General features: G+C 40.2%; 1 protein-coding gene across 1 annotated transcript in view; it reads right to left on the reverse strand.

The window, feature by feature from the left end:
- Nucleotides 1-12,727, reverse strand: part of SLC1A2 (solute carrier family 1 member 2) — an 84,033-nt gene that overhangs the window by 19,532 nt on the left and 51,774 nt on the right. The window contains exons 2-5 of the mRNA XM_082760654.1: nucleotides 8,585-8,724; nucleotides 6,515-6,667; nucleotides 5,652-5,902; nucleotides 1,964-2,129 (exon numbers count right to left, since the gene is read on the reverse strand). Coding sequence (XP_082616780.1) covers nucleotides 1,964-2,129; nucleotides 5,652-5,902; nucleotides 6,515-6,667; nucleotides 8,585-8,724 — 710 coding nt within the window. The remainder of the gene's footprint in view (nucleotides 1-1,963; nucleotides 2,130-5,651; nucleotides 5,903-6,514; nucleotides 6,668-8,584; nucleotides 8,725-12,727) is intronic.

The following is a 12,727-nucleotide window of genomic DNA, read 5'->3' on the forward strand; positions in this document are numbered from 1 at the left end:
AATTTAAGGTCATTCTCTAGCACCAATATATTTCTTTTGAGTCCTTAACGAGGGAAGTGAAATGTATGTGTGTGTGCTGCAGAGCATGGAGAAATGATGAAAAGCTTTTTAGTCAAAGACCAAGTAACTTCCTGGAATTCAGACTGCATCAGAAAATGTTTGTAGGTGGTTTTGTTCTGTTACTTCCAAAACAGTTGCTACATTAGTCAGAAAAGTCAAGTTGGCTCATACTTGCAGGAGTCTGCATGGTTTGCAGAGTTTATGCAAGCTGGATGGCATTTCCCCAACATTTTCATTTCTTCATTTAAAAGAGGGGAAAAAAGGGGGGGGGGCGAGAAAAAAAAAAAAAAAAAAAGCAAACTCTGCAACGTTTGAGTCTTTAGTCAAAACACTGCAGCATATATCCCACCTAAACTATAGTTTTAATGCTGTGCATTTCCTTCCTGTAGGAGTTTTATTCAGCTTTCTAGCTCTTTTTTTATCCAGGATGGGACCAGCACAACACAAATCCCACACTAAATGTAATGCATCTCTCACATCAGAAATACTGCTTCGTTTTAGCACAAAATAAAGAGTTCTAAGAAAGAAGGAAAAAAAAAAAAAAAAAAAGCAGGTGATGGTAACAGCATGAACACTGAGCTGTTGCCTCGCACAGGGTGCAGAACATCGATCAGCACCTTAAAGCATCACCTCTGCCCACAGAGGCAGAGTGAAACGAGGCATCTTTGAGGCAAGCACAGTGCAGTAGCTCTGGCTCTTGCAGAGCAAGCTGCTTCCCAGAGAAACAAATCATCTCAGATAAGCTTACTGATGCTATCTCGCCTGTGTCTGAGTGAAGCAGCCACTGCCAACCTGCTCACCAACACCTGGAGCAGATCTGCAGGCACAGCAGCCAGTCTCAGCAGGAACAGCTCATCAGCTTTAAGGGGTCTGTAAAGGGCCATTTGCCACTAAAAAGTGATGGCCTAGCATTGAGATAAAGCAGTGGAATAGGTACTGCCACATACTGTCCCACTCTGAGGAGAGTGCCTGTAAACACAGATTTGGGCCTCAGCCCTGTGAACACGCTGCCCCAGAGCACATGAATCTCCGAATGTAGGCGTGCTGATGAGTGGTACAAATTGAGGGCTAATTTGTGACCATCTTCACCCACATCCACAAAGAAGGTGAAGGTGGAGCACTCCTTTCCGAGCTGATAAAACTGAATCTAGGCACAGAGGAGAAAATAGGAGCTGTGTAGCAACTCTTCATTCCCCCACACCCCCGCCCCAGTTTGAACAGGTGCTTCAGGAAGGAGTAGGAGATAGGCAAAACCTTCATACCACCCCCACATGCCGTCTTGTACAGACAAGATGGCACAATGGCAGTTGTTCATAATGTGCAGCTGGTAAAGGTCAACAGCCAAGATGAAAGAGAGAGGGAGTTGTGACTCAGAGATGTGTCAAGCCTCTCTGGGATTTTTCTTGGGTGGTGTGGTGCACACCCCACCTCTCACTTCGGGCTGTGCCTCAAGCCAAAATCTAGTTCAACTTGCCCAAGAAACCTACTGGAAACAACTGAGCTCAAATGCATCAGGGGGTGGGTAGAGCATAGGCTCTTGAAGCTCTCCCCCATACTGTTTTGCCAATATGCATTAGTATTAGTCTAGGTAGGCTACTTGTAGGATGAAAGGATATTTTGCGTACCTCCTACATGCTTCCCCACAGTGCTCCAAACAATACCTGTAAAGCTGCCAATTCAGAATAATTCTCTTGGTTGTTTCTATGATAGTTCTACTAAGACCATTTGATTTTCATCTCAAAGACCAAAGGGCAGCCAGTAGATGATAACATTTTGTGATGATTATTTGTGGAGACTAAACTTTCACTGAGAAGCAGATCAGACAACACTGACTACCCAGTCACAGCCAAAAACTGTGTCATGCATATGATGTACATGTTCGACAGGCAAAAAGTTTCCCTACCCAGGACATTCATGCCATCCTTAAATTCAAGTCCCTTCTTAATGACCAGCTGGGCTTCTGGTGCTTCGCGCACTGTCTCATTCATGATAGCAAAGGCAGCATCAGTAACATTTGGTGGTTCTTCAATGGGTGGTGGCACCAACACTTTCTTGGTAACAGTTTGGATCTGAAAGCAATAAAAAGGGAGGATAAGAATGGAAACAGACCAAATGTAATATGGGAGATCAGGAAGTAATTAAAAAAAATTATCTTGAAATTCCAGGAAACTATATTTTTAAGGATTAGACATGCATTCCACAACCTCTTATCCCTTCTTCCAAAAATAAGTTTGTTTTTCAATAGTTCCAAGTGTCACAAAGTCCTGGGAGTCTTCAGCATGACTCTGGTGTGAAAACTATGTTAAATACTTGATCCATATTGCTACTGCATAGCATTTAACAGATAGTTAGCCCCTTTGTCCAGATGGTTCACACATGGTGCTTCACAGATTGCATGTTACACATAGATATAATTTATTTAGCACCAAAAGGCAGGCACCTCTAAGATCAGTCACAGCAGCAACTCTATAATAAGGCTTGTTATTCAGGATGGGCTGTCCAGCTCAAGTTATCATAGTTTGATGGTTGACTTGAACTCACGACAGTTCCAACACTTTGCTTAGTGACCGTGAGCTCAAAATGAAACACATGGAATCCCAGAGCTTTCCAATTAAAACATTTTGAGTGACAGATAACAGAGTATCTAAGCTGCCAGACACCTACTAAATCTGACCACCTTAAAAAAGAAGACAACAAAATCTGAATGGCTCTGGACCTCTCCTGGCATATGAAAGGCAGGGTTAATGGAAAGATAGGAAGGAATGGTAAAGGGAGAAACAGGCTTGAGTTACAGCTGGGGGCAGGAGGGCAGGAAGGATGAATATAAAGAGGGAGATCTATGATTTGCTCTGTTAGAAGGGACTGCATTTCTTTCCCACTTCCCACCCTGAGCCTTTCCTGCCTTTTCATGGCTCTGAGGCAGGCAGAATGCCTGAGAAGCTACAACTGTTTTGCCACTGTTTCCCATCTGCTCCCTACTTTCCTTGTTTCCTAGAAATGAAGTTTAAGCAAGGCATCAGATCTAGTGTGTTAGCCTTTCAAAGAGCATTTGCACCTCCTTCTTGTTGTGATGACAAACTGTAGTACTATAGATGATGATCCAGATTTGATCCACATAACATTGTAACATACCTTACATATCTCCTTTCAAAACCTGCTGTCTGCACCTACAGAGGGGGTTGTAGGCAGAAAGCCTACACAGCTACTGTATGAGAAACTCTTCAGTTGTCCTGAAACCATCCAACATGCCTGCATGCTTTCATTTATTTCCAGATTTGAATTTTCTCTGAGACAACTTAACTTTTTATGTAAGGTAGCCAGAATATAAGAGCAGAGTCACAGAAATTAACCTTAAAACATTAAAGCACTCACAAATTCCGCTGCTGTCACTTAAGTCTTCAGCTTTTCATCGCATAAGGTCATAGCACTAAAAATGCTGAGCCTAACATTAAGTTTAGATTACAATTGCCTGAGGCCTGAAAATCATTTGAGCGTTACAGTCATATTTAAACATAGGAGTCCATTTCTCTTCATGGCACACAAGAACTTAAGTCTCTGCTGGAATAGCAGTTTCTATTATAAATTAAGAATTTGTTGTGGACTGTGGAAAAATTCAACAGGTACTGAAATCCCATGATGGCTCAGAGTTCAGTTTCCAAATGAGCTATATCAAAATTGTTATTTAATCCCTTCATTATTTGTAGAACTCCCGCATAGGTCACTGCTGCATAGCACCACTGCTGTGCATGCTTCAAAATCACTCTGCAGGAACTCTGCAAAAATTGCTTCCTCCTAAGAGAACCTGGAAACATTGAATGCTCATGGAGAGAGTCTGAATAAAAGTAGGAAGAGAAAATATATGCTGACACCATTACAAGAAGTTAATTTTCCTACTAAACAAAGGGGGGAATAAGTAAAACGTAACTCCCTTACTGAGCAGTTAAGAGCTAATAGAAGGCACAAGTTCCATTTGGAAAGGAGCATGACTGACTTTGTAAATGAAAGGTGGCTCTGTGCAGAGGCATTCAATGGCAATTAGTTTGGAATCTCATAAGATGAAACTTAGGAAAACCAAAAGCTCAGTAAGGGACTATCCTTGAGGTGCCACCTAAATTACCAGGACTGTGTCCACTGACTTTTACGGGCTTTGAAATAGGTCTGCATAGGCAAGTTTAAAAAACAATCAACGGAATTGGTAATCCATAACAATGGAATTGAACTGAACTGAAGATTGATATTACACACACTGAAAAAGCAGTATTAACTTTCCAAGAAAACTATTTGAAATGTGTAGCTTAATTATTTTTTCTCCTGAATTTTGTCCCATTGTCTAGATATTCAGCAACTTTCAACTGACCAGAAATTTAATTCTCTCTTCCACAGTTTAAACTGGGGAAAGGATGGTAAAAAGAGAAAAAAAAAAAAAGAAAAGAAAAAAAAAATCATAAGCACCCTGTTCTCCCCTCACTCAATTTTGCAAAACACATTTCATATTACATGTGGTGTTTGGCCAACCACAGTTTGACCACAACTGACATTCCCATGATGATTTGGAAATATTGAGAATGTTCTCTCATTAAACCCCAGAGGACTATGTGTTTTAATGTGGAAGTCTGTGAAAGAAGTGAAGCAATCCAAATCCTTTTGGCATCTTAGGTTGCCCTCTGTTCTTCCACCCCCATGGCCTCTTCTCCCTTCCCCCTTTTCTCTTCACTCTTCAGCCATAACCACAGCTCCAGCTGTCATGCCATTTCACTTAGGAACATTTAAGAACAGGTTTGGCAATGAACCCCGTTTCATCCAAAAAAAAAAAAAAAAAAAAATCCTCATTACTGCCAAACAGTTTAGTTGTAGGAAAAAGTAGCTCACACAGAAGAATTTTGTTTAAGCAGAAGATCAGCAAGCATACCATCTTCATTTCTTTTTCCCCTCAAAGTGAAGCCATTTTGATAAAGCATTAGCAGAAAGCTTTCAGACAATTATTTACCTACACAGCACGCAACGCATGGTCTAATATGCATCTTTCCCAGCATCCTTCAAACCTGGCCTGATGGAGCCACCTGTAGGTGGGTCAGCCACTTGAGTGTATTATCCCCATATAATCTGGATTGTAGTACAGCAATAGCAGTTATGAGAGATTGGGTTTCACACTACATTTCCACTGGCAGCCAACCTGAATGAAGATCATCTATACATTATACACAGGCCATTATAAAACCATCAGCTTTGTAAGACCAAAACCAAATTCAACAAGGGTGAATGATCCTTTAAGTCATCATCCATTCAGCCACAACCTAGCATTCATGACCTTATATACTGTATACAAAGTAAGGAAAAGTTTTTAAGATTACCTAATAACAAACTAAAAATATTTCTTCTAAAAAAAAATAATCTATGAAACAAAATAACTACAACATAAAACAAAGCAGCAATAAATAATATTCATTCATTTACCTGCACAAGACCTAAGACCTGTATTTTTCTTAGCATCATTATTTATGTCATTCAACTAGTGACATTAACTCTACAGACAACCATAGTAAATAAAAGATGTTTAAAAAAATATATTGCCAAGGAGTAGAAGGATTTACCTGCTGAAAACATGCTTGGACTAGATTTTCAGGGAACAGGTTTCGTATCAGATCCAAGAAGGCATCCAGACTAGATACTTCATCATTCTTTTTCCCTTGACCTAGCTGTTTCCTGAGTTTTGGATTCCCTGGATGGATAGCTAAAACCAGAATCACACCCAGCACGGCAGCAATAATAGTGGTGGACATGTAGTAGACCATGGCTCTTGTTCCCAATCGGCCACTTGCTTTAGCATCTAAACCAGACAGTCCTGCAGGTGTTTTATTTTTAAGAAACAAACAAAGAAATAGAGTTTCAATACCCACTTCAATAATCATCACAGAAAATACTGTCTAATTTACATAGTTTAATGTCTGCCTATTTCTTGTCTGTGCAAAATTCTCACCACTACATAGACTACTGAAGGTTCTCCCTCCAAATCTTATGTGAGCAATGTCTGCTGTTACTGCTTTGAAGAGAAGCATTTGAGATTTCATCTGACTGCACAGGAGACATTGAAAAATATAGAAGATATGATACCATCTTTTGCCCTTCATAGCTGCAAACTGGTCATGTTCTGGCTGACAGCACAGCTTTAAGAATGCTAGGCATTTGACTATCCTACCATATTATTTACAAGGTCCAATCCAGGAATTAGATATTAAGAAAATTCTCATGTTCAAGAAGGGAGTATGTGTGGATGTGTTTGAAAATAAATTCACCAGAGCATCTACCTATTAAAGCCAATAAAGTTAATCAGAAATTAACTCCAAAATACATGTTGTAACTACAAAGTCCCAGGATCACACTATTACTCTTCTTACATCACAAAAAGCAAACCAGGTGATTTCTGTAGCAAGCATCTTAAAGTATTAGATCTTACCTGTGATTAAACTGGAGATAATTAAAGGGAGGATCAACATTTTTAGCATCCTCATAAGTATATCTCCTGGGAAGGCTATTAACATGATGATGTCAGGGTCAATTGGTGTTGCTAGACGAAGAAGACCCCCACATAGTGCACCCAGGATGACACCTGGAAGCAGAATTAAAGACAGCAAGTAGACAAGAAAAATATACCTGAATGTGCATTCATTACCCAGCAGAAAAGCCAAGAAGAAAAACATTTAAAGAAGGCAGCTGATTTTTGGTACAGAGACAGATTTTGGAAGGCTTAGCCTTCTAATTAATACTGGCTGTAACATGCTTGCCATGTATCTCACGATTAAAGAGAAATAGTCCTGAGCTTACGCCTCCTGTGTTATTTTGCTTCTGCATCATGTTTTCCCAACAACATTATTGAGGTTTACTAATTCTGAGTAGGCCTTATAATATGCTGAGGGATAGTCAGACTTGAGACACTAAGAGGTGAAGTGAATTATACAAGGTCATTCAGGCTTGGTAGAAGAGCTAGGGTTAGAGTCCAGATTTTCTGAGTATGACATCTAGCTCTCAACATCGGAATGGTACTGCTTGAAAACAAGGACAGCAGAAGTAGCTATTTTACAGACTAAGAAAAACCCTACAGGAAATATAGAATAGTTTTGCATGGAAAATAGATTCAAGCTTGGCCAGTCATTTGTTAGCAACATGGTCATCTCTGGTTTTATCACTATCAGCATACTATTAAGCAAAATAGGAAATTAAGCGAGAAAAAAAAAAAAAAAAAAAGACCTAGCAGATTCCAGCTCCCTTTCCACCCCAAGCTCTGATGGATCCTTTCAAGCAACCAGACACCACTTTTCTACTCAAACCTGAAACTCCCGCAGAGCTGTTTTTCATCCTTTTAAGTGCCTGACCCGAAATATAGTGCATGAAGAAAACTTGATTGAAGAAAAACCTGATTCTTGGTACCAATTTACTGCTCCCTCTCTTTGATGGACTGCATTCTTTTGTTCTAATTGTACTAATGCTCTCAAATAGTCATTACCACAAACAATCCCTTCATCACGTGTAGAAGTGTAGTGTGATAACACCTAAACCTCTCTCTCTATGGACTGAGGCTGCTAAAGCACTGTCTATATGAAAAAAGGCCACATTTACTTCCATAATACAGTCTTTGTGAATGCATATTTTATGTTTATATCCAGGATGCTTTGTCTTCTTGATCCCAAGCCCATTAAAAAGTCTCAAGTGTAATAAAACTTGACAGAAAAGCCCAAATTGTGATTTGCAGCAACTATGACTCTTTGAAGTCTCAGTTTGATACAAAGGAAAATATACACATATTTAAAACTTTTTGTGGAATTGCATCAGAAACCTTCTAGAGATGATTCAAAGCAAATACCCTGTATAAACACTTCAGCAGTACGGGTTTTGAAGGATTAAAACTATGGATGTGAAATTTGCGGCTCAGGACCAGCTGCAGTTGGGCTTTCAAACAGTAACAAAATAGAGCATGTCTACGAATTTGCTGCGTTAGGCTGTTAGGCTTTCAGTGAAAATGAGCCAGGCAAGAAGCCAGTGAACCACAATAAAATGTCAAACTGCTCCATATTTGGGAGTTGTTGAAGCCAGGGGCAGTATGCAGCATGAGATCACTGAGTGCTGGCTTACAGCTACAGAGAGGGGGACAAACCTTAAAAGCAGCAGAGCAAGAATTGAGAGATAAAAAGATGAGGAGAAAGAAATTCTGAAAAGTTTTTGTCTTTTTCTTTTCAAGTAACTGAGAGGGGAAAAAAAGTGCAGTGCTGTTAGTTGTACTGAATTACATTGATCTGGCTCGCCTTGGGATTTTAGGTTGCATTCCATTAAAAAAGGAGATGGTGTGTAGCTCAGTGGGGTGGACTTGTTCCATGCTGTGTTAATAACACTCTGCACACCTGAACTAGAGTGACAGTGCCTGAGGGCATCCTACTTCAGCTAGAACAGCTGAGGAGTGTGGAAAGGGGCTGTGGTCCTCCAGGAACAAGTACAGATACACAGAGCATCCAGAGAAGCAGCTGTAGCTTACCGAATACAGTAAGAGTCAGGAGCAGATTCCTGCGGAGCGACCGGCAAAGCTGCACACATATGTTCCTGGATCTGTGCTCCACTGGACTCAAATGACTTTCATGCATCCGCACTTCTACTTGCTTAGGCATATTGTTGGCACTAGAATAAAAAATGAAAATCAAGTAAAGTTATAACACAAGATGCCAAGAGTGAGAGGAAAGTCTGGATTACTTCCATCATATATAACTAGGGAATCTGATGCATATTCCATCGCTTCCCACATTTCATAAACACTTTATCTTCACTGCTTTAAGGAGAGGCCTCTGAAATGCTAATGTCTGAAATGGTCCTTCTAAAGGTTTAGCCATCAGGGCATTTTTTTTGTGGTTCTCTCTTAAACAGTGGAGATATAACTAGAATGAATTCACAGGACACATCATGCCAACTGTTTCATGAAATAAAATATTTGTCTTGATCTGGACGATTTGGTTTTCCCAAAGATCGTGGCTGTCTACTGAAATCAGAGAGATGTCTGAAGACCAAAGTTTCTATTAACAAGAAAATGCAGATTTCAATTCCATTCCAGAAAAGGAGTTTAAAAACAATGATTTATATACAAAATATCCCATTCCAGACTACTTTGCTTAATCTTTCCAAAACTTTTCACTTCAACATTTAACATTTAATGTAATATAATCAGAATGTTGAGGTCAAAAGAATCTTTTTCAACCTGGTTCTAATGAGATTTGATCAACTGCCACTGAAAAATCATCTGAAAACTACACATTCTCTGTGAAAAACTTTGGTTTCATTGAATTGGCAGTGTTTAGAGGAAAAGATTTTGTTGTTGTTGTTTTTGTTATTGTTTTTACCAATTGTTTTATATTTGAGTAAGTGATATGCACATGAATGCAGGAGTTTGAAAGCCATACAACTAACTTTAACTTTTCAATGCCCAAGAAATCATTAGTAACAGATTCTCTTTTTATATAGAAAATCTTTAAATATACTTGGAAAAAATACACTAAAAATAGTACCATAAATAAAACAGAGTTTTTTCAAAATTTTGGTCTGTCTACTTCAATGGGAGAAATGAGTGAAGAACACTTTTAGCATTTTTATCATGAAGAAAAATAAGAAGGAAAAAAAAAAAAAAAAAAAGATTGAGATCTGGTCTTGCACCAGATTAGAACAACATTTCAGAAAAAGGAAACCAAATCTGTCTTTACAGTAGTAAATTGAGGTTTATGGGCCTAAAATAGGCCTGAAAAGACAGACAAAATTATGATGCTCTAGCACTTTTTAAGATGTTATTAAGATATTGTCCCACTGTGAGTCTGTCTGGAGCGTACCAGTGTAACTGCCACAAAAGATAACAAGCTAAAGCATCTCCAGGGAAGCAAAACATTTCTGTATTACATATAGTACCAGTTCATTTTCTTCATAAAGTTTCTCAACAGAGAGTTATAATTAGACCTGTAAGAATTCTGTGCTTTTGACACAAACAGCTCCATGATGTTGCCACTCAAAGTGAAATGGCATTTTTTCCCAATACACCTGGTTGTTAAAAAGCAGCACCAGCAGAAAATATATTAGGTTAGGAGATACTTTTTTATTATTATTATTTAAGGTGTGGGGGGATTTCTAGGTGTTGCAATTTTGATTTTGTACCTTTTAAAATATTTTACAGTGGTAAAATGTACTTCTGACTGGAATAACAAACTAGAATACAAGCGCATATTCATGCAGATTAAATGAGAAGCATGCCTACATCTCGAATAGTTATGAATGCAAATATCAGAGGTAAACAAGAATTATCCATGGGATAAATGTTCATAGCAGTTATCTGAGGTGCTGTAAGAGAAATTAGATAGTGTCTGTAGCACTCAGACACATGGGTAACAGAGCCATGAAATCACAAGCGGAAACATGCCACAAAATCAAGGAATGTGGAATCTAAACTTTGCAACTGGGTACCACGTCTAGTCTCACTTGTATGCTGAATGCAAGAGTGTCACTTGATTAGACTTATATTCGCCACAGGTTAATCATACATATTCAGCTGAAACTGAAATATGGGCAGTTGAAAGTAGTTCAAAATAAAATGTTAGAGACAACTAGGTGGAACTAGAATTTGTCAGTAGGCAGACACACCTGATGATGTTGTATATCTCTGCAGGATTTTGCTTTGGGCTAGGTTGAGTCTGGTTTCCCTGAGTGGATGCTGTACCTTTCCCACCCAACCCCATGCTCATAGCTTCACAGTGTCCAAAGAAAAGCCACCTCACCACCTTCTTCCTCAGCTGTGGGCTATTCTAAATGCCTTTTCCCAGACTCACAGACAGAAGCATATCATTCCCCTGCCACCATTGCTCAAAGAAGTCCTTCCATGAAGAAGCAGGCCTTTGATCATGCTCTTGTATTCAAGCCTTATTTCTATTCCCACTTATGTCTAAGTAACATCTTGGTCTTTGCTGGCTAGATCCTCCTTGCACTCTAACCAGCAACCAAAAAGCACAGGTTCATGAAGTGAAGGGGGGTTGGACCTCCTCCTACAGCCGCAGTGACCACTTCAGCATCACCCCCCAAAGTGGACTGAACCCAGCTCTGCTTGAGGTTCTCAGACAACACAGAGCTTTTACATAACAACAAACCTCATATATCCAAATGCCCACTGAGAAGAGAAGGAAATGAGGACACAAAGCTCTTTAAGGACATTTCTAAATTTCCAGGAACTTAATACCATGTTGTGTTTCTCTCTAAAGTGTGAAAAATGTGTTTTGCACTCACCAGCTCTTCAAGATTGTAAGCAAACCTCCAGCATGGACTGAAATTGTGACTGTTATGTTGTTTTTGTATTTTTGTTTTGTTTTTAAAGAAAAAGATGTAGTACTGAAATGTGTTAACTGTATGGATCTGTTACAAAAAGTGTTGACAGATGAACATAATCACGTACAAAACGGGACCACAAAGGATAATTATCTAAGCATCTGCACTGTTAGCACTGCTCTTAGCAACAAGATTTTTATCACTAGACCAGAGACAAGGTATCTTCCAGACTTTTGAGGATGTTGCAGAGTACAGAGTGCCTCTGTTTGCACCTTGCAAATGCTATTTACCTCTAAAAGGATGCAGAACTTTTAGCATCTAAAGTCAGCCATCACGTAATGACATAACTGCGAGACGTTCCTAGAGAAGTCAACGAAAGATGTGCAGATCTAAGTTAGATCTTAAACAGAAAGGTACAGTTCCCTCCGAGCAAGAACAGCCAAATACCCTCCACTGCCTATCAGAAGGCAATGTTAGCCACAGAAAGCACTGAGTGGTTGTTTTGTTTTCCCCACCCTGAGGAGAGGAGTGTAAGACTGTGAATGGCCTAAACTACTGTGGTCTGATCTCATGATGCTCCAGCATCAGAGCACCTGCACCCCAGAACACAGAAGCAGCATCGCCCTCTCCTTCCTAACACGTCTCTGTCGCTGGGACCCCTGCCCCGTTCAGCCCTGCTCTCAGTGCCCAGGGCAGGCCCAGTGGCACAGCAAGTCCCACCAGCAGAAGAACTCCCATTTTCCCGAAGGCACACTAACATTGCTGCAAATCATCTCAGCCATGCAGCAGTTCTGCCTGCAAGTGCCCTATGCACCCTACACAGATCTGTCTGTTTCTCTCATGTCACTTTTGGACACTACTTTCCTCCTTCACACCGCACAGTCGCCTCCTCGCATGTCCAGGCAGAAACTCTTATTCCCTGACCTCTGAGGTGGCAGCAGCATCAAACTGAAGTTTTCTCACCAACACGTGCTTGGTGAGGAGCACATCCTTTACACAACAAACAAACAAGAGAAAACTTGTGCTGCAGATTACTGTAAATTCAGTGAATACATTACTCCAGCAACCCCCCCTGGATCTGGCCTAATCCTTTGCTATCTTTCCAATACATCAGTGCATGCTCACATGCTCCGCTTTCTCCATACCATGCAGGCCACAGTGCTGTGCAAAAGCATTCAGGGAAGGGGCTTAAACATGTATTAAGCATCCTCGTGCTTCAGATTTTCCTGCCCAAGGAACAAATCAATGCACACCAGAGCAGAGCTTCAAGGCGTCCCAGCTCGTGGGCAGTGCTGGGGCCCCAGCACAAAGCCAGGAAGGTACCAACAACGTC

The sequence above is a fragment of the Aythya marila genome, assembly GCF_965140915.1.
Source record: "Aythya marila genome assembly, chromosome: 5".
Taxonomy (NCBI): Eukaryota; Metazoa; Chordata; class Aves; order Anseriformes; family Anatidae; genus Aythya; species Aythya marila.